Source organism: Narcine bancroftii, chromosome 12 (assembly GCF_036971445.1).
Source record: "Narcine bancroftii isolate sNarBan1 chromosome 12, sNarBan1.hap1, whole genome shotgun sequence".
Taxonomy (NCBI): domain Eukaryota; kingdom Metazoa; phylum Chordata; class Chondrichthyes; order Torpediniformes; family Narcinidae; genus Narcine; species Narcine bancroftii.
The window spans coordinates 40,662,455-40,681,326 of record NC_091480.1 but is presented as its reverse complement, the minus strand read 5'-3'; the positions used below and the strand labels follow the sequence as shown (position 1 = coordinate 40,681,326).

Sequence of the window (18,872 nt, the reverse complement as noted above, 5' to 3'; positions counted from 1 at the left end):
GTGCTGCTGGAGCTCACTGGAGCGTGGCTCTGGCACCTCAGGGGAAAGCTCCAGCTCCTCCTTGTTGCTGTTTTTGGTGACCTCCAGCACCTAAAAAATTAGCACTGAATCCCTGCCCACACTGTTAAGAAACATGCCATTAAACACAAAAAAAATTAATATCATCTGTGTATCTTCTGCTTCAAACAGAAGCCCCTAAACAGGGGCTACACAGGTCAAGACAAAGATGGGAATCAGACTTAAATATAATAATTGGAGAACAATGCTGGTCTGATTTGTGTTGAGACAACATGATAAATACTATTGATGCAAGATACAGACTGGTGCAATATAATTTCTGACCTCCAGGCAGAATACTTACTGTCCACTACTACTCTCTGCTTTCTACAGGCAAGCCAATCAAAGCCAATTCTGAATTCATACACCCGAGATTCCATGGACACCATGCCTCATGACTTTCTGAAGGAGTCTACCATGGGAGACCTTGTCAAAAAACTTACTAAAATCCATAAGTACCATATCTACTGCTCTAAATTTCATCAATTTCTTTTGTTACATCATCAAACAAAAACCAATTATGCTTGTGAGGCATGACTTACCGCTCACATAGACATGTTGACCATCCCAGAGAACACTGTGCTTCTCTAAATGCTTGTAACTCATGTCCCTAAAAACCCTCTCCAATAGATTGATCACCTCTGATGAAAGACTCACTGGTCTAAAATTCCCAGGATTTTCCCTATTACCTTTTTTAAACAAGGGGAATCACATTTGCCATTCTCCATTCCTCTGGTACCTCCCCTGTGGTCAGGGAGGATGCAAACATCATTCTAAAGCCTCAGCAACCTCTTCTCTCGCTTCCTGTAGTAACCTGGGTTATATCTCATCTGGTCCAGGGGACTTACCAATCCGAATGCTTTTCAGAAGATGCAGTGCATCCTCCTTCTTAGCCTCAACATGCTCCAGCACATAAGCTTGTTATCCACTGACCTCACAATGGCTAAGGTAATACTCTCTGGTGAACACTGAGTCAAAGTTTTATTTAGGACTTTTTAATTATTTACAACATGCTGGAAGACATAACATAGAACACCTTTGCTTAATCCTACTTCCCAAGGCCTTCTTGTGCTTTCTTAATTTCCTACCTGGCTACTATATCATTCTTATGAGCCCTTCTGGTCTTTTTCTTCCTAATCCTTCTGTATGCTCCCTTCTTTCTCTGAACTAGCTGTCTCACTTCTTTTGTCAAACATGGTGCCCTTATTCTATCATATTTTCCATCTCAGTGGGACAAAACTATCCACAACCCACACAAGTGGTACATAAATATCCTCCACGTTACTTCTGTGCTTTTCCCTAAGAACATCTGTTCTCCCCAGACATTTTATTCTCTCCAGTTCCTGCCTCATCCCATCGAAATTAGCTCTTCCCCAATTAAACACTACCATTCTGGCTACTCGTATCCTCGTCCATAACTATGCCGAACGTCAGGGAGTTATGGTCACTGACACCAAATGCCCCCCCCCCCCCACCGAGAAGTCTGCCTGCCAGCTGACCAGGTTCATTTCCCAGTACTAGATCCAGTATGGCCTCACCTCCGGTCAGCTGGCCCATATATTGTGTCAGGAATGCTTCTTAGACACACCTGACAAATTCTGCCCCATCTATCCCTCTTCCAGTAAGGAGGTGCCTGTCAATATTTTGGAAATTGAAGTCTCTAACCTTAACCCTGTTTATTTCTTCCATCATCTGCCTACTTATCTGCTCCTCCGTTCTCTGAGGGCTATTTCGGGACCTATAAACTACTCCCAGTACAGTGATTGCACCCTTCCTGCTTCTGAATTCCACCCACTGCGACTCAGAAGACATGCCCTCCACAATGTTCTTCCTTCCCTCCAGCTGTGTTACTATCCCTGACCAGTAACACTACTCTTCCCCCTCTTTTACCTCCCATCCTATCCCTTTTAAAATATCTAATCCCAGTACCTGCATCAGTCAAGTCTCCGTAATGGCCACAACATTGTAATTCCATGTACTGATCCATGTACAGATCCATGCTCCAAGATTATCTCCCTTATTCCTAACACAACTTCCATGGAAATGAACATATTTCAAGCCCTCCAACTGACTACATTTATGCTGCCTCCACTGCCTGTCTTTCTTCACAAACTCACTGCACATTGCATCAACTTTTTCACCATTCTCCTGACAAATTAGTTTAAACCACCCAGAACAGCACTAACAGGCCAAGGAGTGGATCAGCTCATGATTAAATGACAGAGCAGACCTAATGGGCCAATTGGCCTATTTCTGCTTGTGATCTTCCTGAAAGGCTATTAGTCCCTCTCCATTTCAGGTGCAAACCACTACCATCAGTACAAGTCCCACCTTCCCTGGAAGAGACCCTAATGATCTAAAAATCTGAAGCCCTGCCTCCTGCACTATATCTTTAGCCAAATATTAAGTTGCATTATCTCCTATTTCTAACCTCACTAGCACATGGCACGGATAGTAATCCTGAGATCACAAACCTGGAGGTCCTGTTCTTAACCTAGTGCCTAACTACTTGAACTCTCCTTGCAGGACCTCATCACCCTTCCTACCCACACCTACAGAGACCACAACATCTGACAGCTCATCCACCCTGGCACCTGGGAGGCAATATATCATCTTGGATTCTCAATCTCTTCCACAGAACCTTTTATCTGTTCCCCTAATTATATTCCCTATCAGTACAGCTCACCTCCTCCTCCCTTCCCATCTTAGCCACAAGGTCAGACGGTGCCAAAGTCCTGATCACTGTGGCTTGGTAGGTCATCCCCCTCAACAGTATACAAAATGCGTATGTGTTATTGAGCAGAATGGCCACAGGGGTGCCTTGCACTGCCTGCCTGTTCCCTTTTGCTCTCTTGACATCATCCAGCTACCCTCCTCCTGCCTCCTCAGTGTAATTGTGTCCCTGTAACTCCTTTCTGTCATCCACTCAGTGTCCCAAATGATCATCCAACTCCACCTCTTAACCTAATTCAGTCAAATTCTGGATTCTGGACTGAAATTTTATTACAAATGATGATGAGGCTATTTGGTCAATTCAAGAACATGAAAGGTCACAGGCTATCCTGTTCCTCATTAATTTTCCTGTAATTTATTCTCTGCACATTCCCATCAGTTCCTCCACCCATTTACACACCAGGGGCAATTTTTACAGAGACTGTCATGGATCTGTTAATATTAATGTTAAGCTATATTTCTTATAAATATGCCTTAGGTTAAGTTGGTTACACACAGTACATTTACAGAGAACCATTGTGCTCAGAGACAAGAGTTCATTCTTGGAGTCCCAGTGTCTGGAAAGACAGAGTTAATGGATCTGAAGTGGGTCTTAATTATTCAAGAACAATGAAGTGTTTTCTTTATTAAAAACAGAAGTATCTAATTACTCAATAAGAACTGCTGAAGGAAGCCATCTGTTTTTAAACTAAACTACTTAAACCTCTTGAACAAAGATGAGTTCAGAGGTTGTTATGAATATGGAGTGGTTTTGAAAAGCACAGAAGTTTGGTTGAAACAAAACTGATAGTCATGTGGTTTATAAGAATTGGGACTGACCTCGTTGATGATGTAACTGTCACATGATTTGGTGAAATATATTATCGAATTCAGATATTTTTGGATCAGTTTTACAGAAGTCAAGACCCTGCGTTGACATTCACAGGAGATGGAACATAGAATAGGTGCTGTTATGTGTTACTTCTAAGAAAACGGGTATATAGAATAAGTAGATTTCAAAAGAGAAGCTACTTCTAACTGTCTCTTTAAGATAAAGAGGACAGTCTCATTGTTTGGAAAACAGATTCCAAAACCTTCATTTAAGAGAAGAAAAAGAGATGTCCTGGAAAAACAGGTATTATCCATCTGACCTCATGGAAAGACAGGAAGTTTATCATCCTTTTCATAGGAGATTAATTTGTGCCTCAGGAGATGGTTACGACTATTTAAAGAATATCTCGAGGAGCTCATCAAAAGAATTGTGAGTTGAAAGAGGCCTGAAGATATGATGTTTAAAAGCATTTTATAATTATTTTTGAACTGAAAATTTAAGACCAAGAGAGACTAAAATGATGCTGAAGTTTTAAAAATTGACTTTTCAGAGTGGGACTTTAATTACACACATATTTACATTTGCCCATAGTGGAGTTAAGTTTCGAGATAAGAAAGAAATGTTGTTATTAATAGTTTAATTAAAAACTATTATTTTGACTTTACCTTGTGAATTTTCTATCGCTGCTCCTCTGTTAGTGCTAGCAAAATCCCTTTAGTCCCAAACAAAATTTAAAAGGGTTCTTCATTCAGAACAGAGGCATGGGATGTGGGAGGAAACGAGGGCAATAGAGGAAATCCTCTGTGGTCACGAGGACAGCATGCAAACTCCACACAGACAGCAGTAAAGGTCAGGATTGATCTTGGGTCAGTGGAGTCTTCTCTTCTGGCTATCCATCCCTTAGGATGATGATGGTTCCTTTCAGTCAGTTTATGGGGTTTGATATGAGGATACCCCACTCCTCAGAAAGGAACAGCATATGTGTGAATGGATTTAGGTGAGTAGGGGTTGCACAGGTCCAGACCCATCCTCTCAACATCCCCTCCTGGCTGGAGGAAGTTCTGTTGCAGTGAATGGCCAGATCAAGCTTCAATGCAAGGGATACCCTTTCCATGCTTCACTAGTGTTTGCTAGATGGCCATTGACCCTACAAGAGGGTTTGTCCGCCCATTGACAGGTCTTGCTTTGACAGGTCTTGTTTTTCATTCTGCAGGGTGTCTAGCCAGGTGGGGGAGCCGGTATAGCCACCCACTACCCAACCATGTGACAGGTAGTACTGGGTTACGTGGTACCAGTAGCACTCACACGAGTGTCTTGACACACTCAGCGGAATAGAGTGGCAGTGACTCTGTTAGCTGCACCACTGTGATGTCCAGTGCCCTTGCCCCTTTTCCACAACCTCTCTGCAATACATTAAGCACAAAGCAGAAGCTGTGCTTACCTGAGATCACCGTCATGTCTCTCCAATCCAGGTAAACATAGAGATTCCCAAATAACATGCTGCAAAAAAAAAGCAATTCATTGGCTGAGTCAGCCATCAATCACCTGCAGAAAATCAGAAGTAGTATCCTGGATAGAACATAGAACACTACAACACAGTACAGGCCCTTTGGCCCTCGATGTTGTGCTGACCCATATATTCAATAAAAATAAGTACTAAACCTCCCTACCCTGTAACCTTCTGCTTTTCTTCCCTCCGTGTACCTGTCCAATCTCTTACATGGCCCTAATGCTTCAGCCTCTACCTTCTCTCCAGCAAGGCATTCCAGGCCCCCACTACTCTCTGTGTAAAAAAAAAAATCCCTGATGTCTCCCTTAAACTTCCCTCCCTTCACTTTGTACTCATGTCCTCTGGTGTTTGCTATTCCTGCCCTGGGAAAAATATCAGTATCAGGCAGGGTAAGACAGGAAAGTCAACATCAAGGTGGGGGTAAATATTTGGGCACTCAGAATTTGCAATCCAGAATCAAACTTCCCAAGCAAACTGGCCTCTACCAGTGAACCAACACAATCTTCCTCCCCACTCAGGTCAATCAGCTGACAGTTCTTTTCTGCCCCTCAGATTTATGAATTAAATGGAATTGTTTATTGTCCCATATACAGAAGGAGTGAAAAGATTGGATTCACATGTTTTCCAGGCAGCTTACAAAAAGTCACCAAACTCCGTCACCATTTTGGAGTGACAAAGGACTTATTAGACATGTATAAGATTATGAAAGGATATTTTAAATTTTTTAAATTAAATTTAGTCATACTGCCCAGTAACAGGCCCTTCCGGCCTATAAGCCTGTGCAGCCTAATACCCCAATGAACCTACAACCCTTGTACTTTTTGCATGGTGGGAGGAAACTGGAGCACATGGAGGAAACCAATGTGGACACAGGGAGAACATACAAACTCCTTCCAGACAGTGTGAGATTTGATCCTAGATTGCTGGTGCTGTAATAGTGTTGTGCTAACCACTACACTATCCTTAAGCCGCTTTCAGGTGGCCACAATACCCGACTATAAAGTACTCCAATGTGACTGTCAGGTGGCCACCTGAAAGTGGAGAACCTGGCCAGGAGGAGCACTTGCCTAGAGCCACTTTCAGGTGCTCAGACGCAGATAATGCGCCGGCAGACACAGCTGGGGGAATGCAGCTGGGATGTTCAGATGGCTGCAGAGAAGATGCCTTTCTGTCATCTGAACGTGCCGGCTGAAGGAGAGCCACGTCTAAGCGAACACTAGCTCCTGTGGATTGTGGCTGTACACTGCTGCTTTCAAGTACAATGAGGGATTCTCCGAGCCGGAGATTATACCTACAAGGGGAGGGTTAGGTAACCGCTCTTCCTGGCCGGGTTCTCCACTTTCAGGTGGCCACCCAACAGCTGCATTGGAGTACAATAGGTGACTTTACAGTCGGGTATTGTGGCCACCTGAAAGTGGAGAACCTGGCCAGGAGGAGCACTTACCTAATCCTCCTTCTGTAGGTATAATCTCTGGCTCCAAGAATCCCCCATTGCACCTGAAAGCTGCTCTAGATAAGGTGGACAGCAGGCACTTTTTTTCCTGGGGAAACAATAGCAAATACCAGAGGACATCTCTTTAAGGTGAATGGAGGAAAGTTAAGGAGAGGCATCAGAGGTATTTTTTTAAACAGAGAGTGGTAACAGAAAATAGAACAACACAGAACAGTGCAGGTCCTTTTTCACACCTTCTATCTCACTGTGCTTCTTCCCTCATCCTCACTGCCACTCATGTTCATTCTCTCTCACTCTCTGCCCTATTACTCTGTTCCTCAGTTTCTTGCCATGACCCTCAACTTCACCCCATTCTCCCACCCATTCACTCACTCACCTTCACCACCCTATCCTTCACCTGAACATGAGCCAGTTGGTTTTACAGGCATCAACCCATCTATGTATTACCATGTTACTGAGATTAACCTTTCCAAGTTGTGGCATTGGCTCATGATCTCGCCAGGTTACCATAACCATCAGGCACCAAAATAAAAAGAATATCAATGGGTCTTCATTTTTTGCCTGTTTTGCTCGGTGCCAGCTGAGTCCACACTTCACTCACCCGCACTGCAAGAGAGCCCAGAAGGTCCCAGTGTTCCTATTGATAGTGGTAGGGTCAGAGTTCATGATGAGGAAAGTTCCCTGTGCCGTCCACAGTACTGAAAGAGAAGGAAGAACAGGTGGAGAGGAGGAGTCCCCAGTTCCTTCCCCATCTGAGATGAGTTATTACAGCCTGCTTGAGGAGAGTGAGTGAATGCATGTGTGTGGTGAGTGAGTAAAGATTATATTGTCATATACATAAGTACAATATACAAATGCAGCTTCCCACATACATAAAACACACACAATAATTTCATAATAACATCACAATAATGTGTCAATAATGCAGAAAGGTCTTTGGTTTGCTTTGGTGGAGTAGTGTTATAAAGCTGGCATTGGGCGTCTGTTGGGAAAAAACTGTACTTGAACTTGAAGGTGGCAAAGGGGAGTTGTGGTTGCCCAGCAAGGGATAAGGGGCAACTCAGAGAGTGGTGGGGGGGGGGAGCATTTGAGGTTAAGGTGTTATTGGGTGTTGGAATTGTTGGAGTATTTTATGTTTTAAATGTGTTGTCATACATGGAGTTTAAAAAGGGAAAACTAAAAGATAAAAATGGGAAAAAGGGGGATGGAGGTGGCGAGGAGGCGGAAAAGAGGTGTAAACAAGATATGAGATAGCCATGTTGAACTATATGACTATAAATATTGATGGAATACATAACCAAATTAAAAGGAAGAGGCTACTAAATTTACTGAAAAAAGAAAAAATAGATATAACATTTATGCAGGAAACACATCTAACTGAAGTGGAACATAACAAATTAAAGAGAGACTGGGTAGGACACGTAGCAGCAGCATCATATAATTCAAAAGCTAGAGGTGTAGCCATATTAGTTAACAAAAATGTACCAATCAAGATAGAGGAGGAAATAACAGATCCAGCAGGGAGGTATGTAATGATAAAGTGTCAGATATACTCAGAATTTTGGAATTTGATCAATATATATGCACCTAATGATGAGGATCAAAAGTTTATGCAGGATATTTTTTAGAAGATTGCAGACACACAAGGAAATATATTGATAGGAGGAGATTTTAATCTTAATTTGGATCCATTGTTGGATAAAACTGGACAAAAGACAAGCAAAAAGAATAAAGTAGCCAAATTTATGGTTAAATCAATGCAGGAAATGAAACTTATGGATATATGGAGGAGACAGCATCCAAAAGAGAAGGAATATTCATATATTCGAGTAGGCATAAAACATACTCAAGGATTGATATGTTTTTGTTGTAGGCCCATATTCAAGAAAGAATTAGGAAAACTCTGATAAAGCTAGACTACTTTCAGATCATTCACCCCTGTTATTAGCAATAGAACTGGAGGACATCCCACCAAGAACATATAGATGGAGGTTAAACTCTATGCTACTTAAAAGGCAGGAATTTAGAGAGTTTATTGAATGTCAAATTAAGCATATTTTGAAATAAACACAGAATCGGTGAAAGATAAATTTATACTATGGGGCGCAATGAAAGCTTACATTAGAGGACAGATAATAAGATGTGTAACTAAGATGAAAAAGAATTACAATTGGGAAAAAGAGCAGCTGGAAAGGGAGATAGCAAGTTTAGAAAAGGAACTTGTGAAAAGGGACGATATAAAGAAAAAGAGAGAATTGACGGACAAAAAAATAAAATACGAAACATTACAAACGTACAAGATGGAGAAGAACATAATGAAAACAAAGCAAAAGTATAACAAATTGGGAGAAAAGGCACATAAAATATTGGCCTGGCAACTAAAACAGAACAAGCTAAAAGAACTGTATTGGCATCAAGGAAAAAGGACAAACAAATCACATATAATCCAACAGAGATTAATGAAAACTTTAAGGAATTTTATAAACAATTATACCAAACTGAGAATAAGGGGAAAGATGATAAAATAGAAGAGTTTTTAGCTAAAATTGAACTGCTGAAATTGCAATGAGGAACAAAACAAACTGATAAAACCATTTGAAATAGAGGAAGTACAGGATATATTAAAAAGCTGCTGAACAATAAAACACCAGGAGAGGATGGATTTCCAATAGAATTTTATAAAACATTTAAAGAGTTATTAATTCCTCCTCTCCTGGAAGTAATGAATCAGGTAGAAGAAATACAAAACTTGCCAGACTCATGTAAGACAGCAATAATTACAGTAATACCAAAGAAGGGGAAGGATCCATTAACACCAGCATCATATAGACCAATATCTCTACTTAATTCAGATTATAAGATAATAGCGAAATTATTAACAAACAGATTGGCCGACTGTGTTAAACAAGATCAAGCTGGATTTATTAAGAGAAGATGAACAGCGGATAATGTCTGTAAACTTATTAATCTAATTCAAGCAGCTCAAGGAAATAAGAAACCAACGGTGGCTGTTTGCCTTAGACGCAGAAAAAGCCTTCGACAGGGTAGAGTGGAGCTACTTATTTAAGGTATAACAGAAGTTCAATCTGCCAGAAAAATATATTAATTGGATTAAAGCATTATATAATGGACCGTTGGCAAAGGTAGTAGTAAATGGATATGTATCGAACCAATTCAAATTAAGTAGATCAACTAGGCAGGGATGTCCATTATCCCCCTCATTGTTCACTTTAGCAATAGAACCATTGCCAGAGCTGATGAGAATAGAAAACAAAATAAAAGGGATAAAAATAAAGGAGAAGGAGTATAAAATCAGTTTATTTCCAGATTACATCATAGTATACCTAACAGAACCAGAGATATCAATAAAAGAATTACATAAGAAATTGAAGGAATATGGAGAAATATTGGGGTACAAGGTCAACGCAAATAAAAGTGAAGTGATGCCAATGAGTAATGCGGATTACACAGAACTTCAAAAAGAATCACCATTTAAATGGCAAACACAAGCAATCCGATACCTTGGAGTAAGGTAAGACAATAACTTAAGCCACCTGTACAAACTAAATTATCAGCCACTAATAAAGAAAGTGCAGGAAGACTTAGAACATTGGAAAGAACTACCGCTAACGTTGATAGGGAGGGGGAACTGCATTAAAATGAATGTCTTCCCAAGGATACAATACTTATTTCAAATGTTACCAATTCCCTTAACAGAGAAATTCTTTGATGAACTAAAGAGAATAATAAGGAAATTCTTGTGGAAAGGGGGGAAACCGAGGGTAGCATTAGGTAAATTAACAGAGAGGTATAACCAGGGTGGTTTGCAGTTACCAAACTTCAGAAATTATTATAGAGCCACACAATTAAGGTACTTATCAGACGAGAGAAAAACCAGACTGGACTAAGATAGAACTGGATAAAATAGGGAAGAAGGTACCAGAACATATACTTTATAAGTGGGATGAATAGCTGATGCAATATAAAAGCTCACCAGTATTGCATCATTTACTTAATATATGGAAGAAGATCCACGTAGAAAGGAAAAAAAACGAATTACCAGATTACCAAAATTGTTTTTGATGCAAAATCCACTAATCCCTTTTGCAATAGATAACCTTTCCTTTAGAGAATGGGAGAGAAAAGGAATTAAAAGAATAGAAAATTGTTTTTTGGGAAATAATTTATTAACATTTGAACAGTTGAAGACAAATATGGGATAACTCATGGTACAGTGTTTGCATACCATCAATTCAAAGATTATTTAAAGGATAAATTGGGAAACAGATTGAGATTACCAGAAGGAAGCAGCTTTGAATATGTGATTACAGATACAATGATAATTAAAAGATTTATAACAAATATGTATATAAAGCTGCAAGGTAATGAAAATGAGGAAATAAGCTATAAACCTAAACAAAAGTGGAAAAAAGATTTAAACATAAAGATAAAGAATGAAACATGGGAAAAGTTATGTTCTGGAACTATGAAGAATATAATAAACACAAGGTTACGCATGATACAGTATAATTGGTTACACAGGTTATATATCACGCCTCAAAAATTAAAAGAATGGGATCCAACATCATCAGATAGGTGTGTATGCTGTAAGAAGGAAATGGGAACAACAATACATTCAATTTAGCCATGTACGAAAGTGAATATGTTTTGGGAAGAACTAAATCAGATAATAAATAAAATCACAAAAATCAACATACCAAAAAATCCAGAGATCTTTCTTTTAAGTAACACAAGAAATAAAGAATGAGGCCTCAAATTGGATAAAGCGCAAAAAAGATTTATTATGATAGCCTTAGCATTAGCAAAAAAATGTATAATGTCAACTTAGAAAGTGGAAGAGAGCCTGAGAATACAGCAATGGTATATGGAAATGAATAAATGTATTCCATTGGAAAAAATAACATAATTTAAAAAATAAAGTCACATTGTTCGAACAAATTTGGGAACCATACGTGGAACATAACAGAGAGAGCTTGCCTCGGACCTCCATCCCCTAAAATGATAAGACAAAACTATTTGATTTAGTGTATAAAAGTAGATGACAGATTTTTCTGGTTTGTTCTTCCCTTGTGTGAAGACATTGTTTTATGGTTTTATTGTATTGTATATGTTGAATATTTATTGGTTTTGGAGGGGAGTGGGAAGGGGGGAAAAAGGGGGGAAAATGCCATTGTGTATATTTAATGAGAAAAGTTTGTATATATTTTGGTTGTTATGGTTCACAGTGTGAAAAATAAAAAAAATTTTAAAAATTTTTAAAAAAAGATGGCAAACCAGGTTTAAAAAGATTACCAACATTGCCCCAATAAATTGGGAATGCACACATCAGTGAAATCATGATTGGACCCAATCACGCTGTTCAATGGTCCACTGGTCATTTATGTTCCTAAAGAGGCATGGAGAAGGCCATTTGGTACATCAGATCTGTGCTGGCCATCTTGGGGATTTGTCTTGTTTTTATTCTCCACCTCATTCCCATCAATTTTCTTCTGCTTTTGCCATTCACCTACACCAGGGGTGGCCAACCTTTTCATTTTTAATTTAGACATACAGCACGGTAACAGGTCAATTCAGCCCATGAGTCCATGCTGCCCAATGAACCTACAGTACACCCCTAATATGTACCTGTGGGCCAAAATGGCCTGTTACCATGCTGTTTGTCTCAATTAAAAATTAAAAGGTTGGCCACCCCTGACCTAAACGTTTGTAATGTAGAGACACCAATTAACCTATCAACCCACAAAGTCTTTGGAATGTGGGAGAAAATCAGCACCTACTGAAAGCCCACATGGTCACAGGAAGAACATGCAAGTTTCACACAGACAGCAGACAAGATCAGGGCTGAACCCAAGTTTCTGGAGCTGTGAGGCAGCAGCTCCACTAGCTACACCACTGTGCCATCAACATTTAGCAATGAAGGGTCAGATGAGTTGGAATCATAATTAGTTCGTTGGAGGGAGGGAAGTTTGGAAGGAGGGGAGTTTGGAAGGATAGCTGGTGGGAGGGACAGAGTATTAAAGGGCAGGCAGAAAAAGAGATGATTCCAAGATATGAAAATGATCAACCAGAAGGTGTTGCACTCAGCACTCACCAGCAGCTGCAAACCCAATGAGGATAGAGGCAATGTAGAGTGACCAAGTCATTGGCTTGCTGAAGGAAATCACGTAACCACTGGAAATGGATAAACATAAGAGTCAACAACCTGAATTCTCTGCAAGTCCTGCTCATCTCCAATGCTATCACAGAGCCATCAAATAGAGCAGCTCCCAGATCAGCAGAGCAGGAACCCCAAACCAGAATAGTGTTACTCATGAAAGGAGAGATAACAGAAGCAGGAATTAACTGCCAGTTACCTTAACATTGATCATTTGCTGAAATGTATATTTATTTAAATACAGGTACACGATCCTTTATCTGGACATCTAAAATCCGGAAAGCTCCAAATCCAGCAAGTGAGGAGAGAGGTGGCAGCGTGAGTTGGGCGGGCAAGTGGGGAGACCGGCAGCGCAAATCGGGCTGGCGAGGGGAGGTGGAGGGGGGAGACGGCAAGGCGACTGGAAGGGGGTCGGGGTGGATACGGCAGCACAATTCGGGTGGGCTTAAATCTGGCTTTCCGAAATCCAGAAAAATCTGAAATTCGGAACACACTGTCCCCCAAGGGTAACTTGGAAAATCATAGTATCATGAGCTGTCATAATTTTATGAATGAGATTACTTCTGACAAATTTATTACACTTCAAGTATGTTACCAGCACATTGTTTGAAGGGGCCCCAATGGATGTAGTATTGTAGGATTTCCTAAAGCCATTTGATAAAGAGCCACATAAAAGGTTATTCCATAATAAAAGGGCTCCTGGTATTGACAGAAATAAACTTGAAAGGATAGAGTTGATTTACTTACACAAAAACAGGGAACTGGAATAAATGAATGTTCTTCAGATAGGAAAGAAGAATGCAAATGGAGTTAGAGGAAAAAGAGAGACAGAGGAGGTTTGAGGCAGAGCAGAGACAAAGCAGATATCTACCTTCTAGTCCTAATGAGATGTTTATAGCCAGTAGAGAGTTCCACTATTTGATGAAAGTGAAATTGATAAATACTTTTAACATTTTCAAAAGGTAGCTGAAAGTTTAAAATGGCTACGAGATCCTGTTTAAAATGGTCCCTTATGATTGTAATTTAAACTGTAATTAAAGGGAAAGCACGGCAGCCTTACTACAGAACAAGCTGGTAATTATGAGATAGTAAAGAAAGCCGTGCTTAAAGCTTACGAATTGGTTCCTGAAGCTTACAGACAAAAATTCAGGACTTTGAGGAGATTAATGATTCAACATTTTGCCTATGAAAAAGCTGTGTGCTTTGACCAATGGTGCACATCAAAAGAAATAAAGAATGATTACAACAGATTAAGAGAATGGATGTTAGTTGAAGAAATCAAAAGATGTGTTCCTAATGATATAAAATCATACTTAGATGAAAGAGATGTAGGAACCTGGCAAGACTCTGCTAGGTTAGCTGATGAGTATGCTCTGACCCACAAGGTTAAGTTTATACCCAATAAAACCTTTCAAAAGGTTAACGTGGTTCATCCTAGTAAATTTGAAAATAAATCAGAAAATAATGTGAGAATTAAAGAGGAAGGGAAACAGGAAAGGGAAAAACCTCCAGGTCCCCTTTGTCATTATTGTAGAAAGCCTGGTCATGTGATGGCAAATTGTTATAAGCTGAAGAAAATGGGGCAGCACCAGATGCCTGTATTCAAAAAGATGAGAGATCTGGAAACAAAGAAAGTTTCAGATCAACTAACAACATGAGTGATGAGGGTAAATATTTTGTGTCAAAAGGTTTAGTTTGGGTAAGAGAAGGGACACCACAAGTGCCCGTGAACATATTTCAAGATAACTAGGGCAGCCCAATCACTTAGTTTGAATAATGTTTTGGAGTTTGGTCATGAGACCGCCATAGGTAAAATAAATTTAATCCGAGATTTGGGAGGTGAAACAGAGCTGGTATCTTTGCACAGAATATTGCTGAAGTCAGAAATAATTAATGGGATGGTTACTATCGGGATTCGACAGAGTTTACCAATAAATGGAGTAACATTGATTTTGGGTTGGAAGAAGTTCAAGTGGGTCCTTTGGTGAAATTAACAGAGTTTAACAGTTATTGATGAGATAACAGAAGCAGGAATTATCTGCCAGTTACCCTAACATTGATCATTGCTGGAATGTATATTTATTTAAATAGTAATCCACTGAAGAGGTACTGGGCTTCTCTTCCAGGAAAAACAAGGACTGGTTTGACAAAAACAACCAGGAAATCCAGGAGCTGCTGGCAAAGAAGTGATCTGCCCACCAGGCTCACCTTGCAAAGCCTTCCTGGCCAGAGAAAAAAACGAGCCTTCCATCTCGCATGCAGCCACCTTCAGCGCAAACTCTGGAGATCCAAAATGAGTGGTGGACTAGCCTCGCCAAACAAACCCAGCTTAGTGCCGACATTGGCGACTTCAAGGGTTTTTATGAGATAGTAGAGGCTGTGTACGGCCCCTCACCCCAAGTCCAAAGCCCGCTGCGCAGCTCAGATGGCGAAGTCCTCCTCAGCGACAATATCTCCATCCTCAATCGATGGTCAGAACACTTCCAATCCCTTTTCAGTGTCAACCACTCCGTCCAAGAATCCGCCCTGCTCCAACTCCCTCAACAACCCTTGAGGCTAGAGCTGGATGAGGTCCTTACCCGGGAAGAGACATATAAGGCAATTGAACAACTGAAAAGTGGCAAAGCAGCAGGTATGGATGGAATCCACCCAGAGGTCTGGAAGGCTGGCAACAAAGCTCTGCATACCAAACTGCATGAGTTTTTCATGCTCTGCTGGGACCAAGGAAAGCTGCCTCAGGACCTTCGTGATGCCATCATCATCACCCTGTACAAAAACAAAGGTGAGAAATCAGACTGCTCAAACTACAGGGGAATCACGCTGCTCTCCATTACAGGCAAAATCTTTGCTAGGATTCTCCTTAATAGACTAATACCTAGTGTCGCCGAAAATATTCTCCCAGAATCACAGTGTGGCTTTCGCGCAAACAGAGGAACTACTGACATGGTCTTTGCCCTCAGACAGCTCCAAGAAAAGTGCAGAGAACAAAACAAAGGACTCTACATCACCTTTGTTGGCCTCACCAAAGCCTTTGACACCGTGAGCAGGAAAGGGCTTTGGCAAATACTAGAGCGCCTCGGATGCCCCCCCAAGTGCCTCAACATGATTATCCAACTGCACGAAAACCAACAAGGTCGGGTCAGATACAGCAATGAGCTCTCCGAACCCTTATCCATTGACAACGGCGTGAAGCAAGGCTGCACCAACCCTCTTTACTATCTTCTTCAGCATGATGCTGAAACAAGCCAATAAAGACCTCAACAATGAAGACGGTGTTTACATCCAGTACTGCACGGATGGCAGTCTCTTCAATCTGAGGCACCTGCAAGCTCACACCAAGACACAAGAGCAACTTCTCCGTGAACTACTCTTTGCAGACGATGCTGTTTGAGTTGCCCATTCAGAGCCAGCTCTCTAGCGCATGACGTCCTGTTTTGCGGAAACTGCCAAAATGTTTGGCCTGGAAGTCAGCCTGAAGAAAACTGAGGTCCTCCATCAGCCAGATCCCCACCATGACCACCAGCCCCCACACATCTCCATCGGGCACACAGAACTCAAAATGGTCAACCAGTTTACCTACCTCAGCTGCACCATTTCATCTGATGCAAGGATCGACAAAGAGATAGACAACAGACTTGCCAAGGCAAATATCGCCTTTGGAAGACTACACAAAAGAGTCTGGAAAAACAACCACCTGAAGAAACACACAAAGATCAGCGTGTACAGAGCTGTTGTCATACCCACGCTCCTGTTCGGCTCCGAATCATGGGCCCTCTACCGGCATCACTTACGGCTCCTAGAACGCTTCCATCAGCACTGTCACCGCTCCATCCTCAACATTCATTGGAGCGACTTCATCACCAACATCGAAGTACTTGAGCTGGCAGAGTCCACAACCATCAAATCCATGCTGCTGAAGACCCAACTGCGCTGGGTGGGTCATGTCTCCAGAATGGAGGACCATCGCCTTCCCAAGATCGTGTTCTATGGCAAGCTCTCCACTGGCCACCGAGACAGAGGTGCACCAAAGAAAAGGTACAAGGACTGCTTAAAGAAATCTCTTGGTGCCTGCCACATTGACCACCGCCAGTGGGCTGATATCGCCTCCAACCGTGCATCTTGGTGCCTCACAGTTCGGCGGGCAGCAACCTCCTTTGAAGAAGACCGCAGAGCCCACCTCACTGACAAAAGACAAAGGAGGAAAAACCCAACACTCAACCCCAACCAACCAATTTTCCCTTGCAACCGCTGCATCCATGCCTGCCTGCCCCGCATCGGACTTGTCAGTAACCAATGAGCCTGCAGCAGACGTGGACATACCCCTCCATAAATCTTCGTCTGTGAAGCCAGGCCAAAGAAAAAAAAGAAAGAATATGTAACTTGGAAAATCATAGTATCATGAGAAGTCATAATTTATGAAATCTATCTGACCTGTGCAGTGACTCAGGCAATGGCAAAAAAAACTTGATAAGGAAGTTAACTCTATTGATAAGGCAGAACAGTTTTTAGATTGTGTGGATTTGTCATAAATTTTTCATGTAGACCAGGATACTGATGTTGAACCTGAAACTAAGGATTTTTCTTTTTCACAAAAGGAATTGATAGGAAAGCAGAGAACAGATATTGATCTTGCTGAGGTGAGAAATAAGGCTTCATCTGAGGAGGAAATTGAGAAAGTACCAATTGGATATGATCTTAAATATGGTGTGCTTGTGAGAAAGTAGAGACCAAGGGATATACCTGCTAATGAAGAATGGGCAGTTATTCATCAGGTTGTAGTTCCTAAAGCATATAGGAATGAAATTTTACACTTGGAACATAGCACACCATTGGGTGTTCATTTTGGAGTAAAGAAGACTGTAGAAAAAATAACAAAACACTTTTATTGGGCTTAGTTTAAGGAGGGACACTGTGACTTATTTCAGGATGTGTCACAATTGTCAGGTTGTGGGTAAACCTAATCAGGGGCCACCAAAGGCACCATTACGACTTACACCTGTTTGTGGAGAACCTTTTGCTAGAGTTATTGTGGATTGTGTTTGTCCATTGCCTAAGACAAAAGCTGGAAATCATTACTTGTTAACTGTTATATGTGCAGCTTCCAGGTTTCCAGAAGCTATTCCACTTAGGAACATAAAAGCTAAATCTATAACCAAAGCTTTGGTTAAATTGGTGGGATTGCCTAAGGAAATTCAATCGGATCAAGGAAGTAATTTTATGTCAGGACTTAGCCAATAAATTCTTTATAAGTTGGGTGTTAAACAAATTACATAATCTGCATATCATCCTGAAACTCAAGGAGCCTTGGAGAGATTTCATTCAATACTCAAAACCATGATGAGGACCTATTGCTGTGATGATGAGAAGGATTGGATGAGGGTGTCCATTTGCTTCTATTTGCAGTAAGAGAGTCTGTGCATGAATCATTAGGCCTCAGTCCTTTTGAGCTGGTGTTTGGACATCAAGTTAGAGGACCTTTAATGTTGTTAAATGAACAATGGCTTAATGATGATGTGCAGCTAAATTTATTGGATTTGTTTGAAAGTTCAAAGACCGCTTGCAGAAAGTCTGGGAATTAGCTCAAGAGAATTTGGAGGTGGCTCAAGGAAAGATGAAAACCTGGTATGATCGGAAGGCTAGAGTGAGGAATTTTAAGAAGGGAGATAAAGTGTTAATCCTTTTCCCAAAATCACTACTCCACTTAGGGCTAGATTTTCAGGACCATATGAAATAGAATCAAAGATTAATGAAGTTGATTATGTGGTTAAAACACCTGATCGGAGCTGCAAAACACAAAATTGTCAGGTAAATATGTTGAAGCCATATTTTGAGAATTCAGGTGTTAGTAAGGAACAACCTTCCCCAGAGGTATTGGTTGTTGACCAGCTTAAGGAATCTTTGGATCATGAGATAGTACTGTACAAGCTGACTCTTGTGAGGGTCACTTTATACAAAACATTGTTCCAGCTCGCTGTCTAATTCAATTATTTTGCAGAATCTGAATGATAAGTTGGATCATCTCCATCCCCAGGAAAAGGAGCAATTTAAACAGCTACTTTTACATTTAAAAAGAATTGTTTCCAGATGTGTCTCAAAGAACATCAGTGATTTGTCATGATGTGGATGTAGGAGA

At 40.9% G+C, this 18,872-nt stretch overlaps 1 protein-coding gene across 1 annotated transcript in view; it reads right to left on the bottom strand.

Moving 5' to 3' along the window:
- LOC138746449 (UNC93-like protein MFSD11) overlaps positions 1-18,872 on the bottom strand; it is a 42,263-nt gene that overhangs the window by 18,788 nt on the left and 4,603 nt on the right. The window contains exons 4-6 of the mRNA XM_069904632.1: positions 12,677-12,756; positions 7,166-7,262; positions 5,043-5,101 (exon numbers count right to left, since the gene is read on the bottom strand). Of these exons, the coding sequence (XP_069760733.1) occupies positions 5,043-5,101; positions 7,166-7,262; positions 12,677-12,756 (236 nt within the window). The remainder of the gene's footprint in view (positions 1-5,042; positions 5,102-7,165; positions 7,263-12,676; positions 12,757-18,872) is intronic.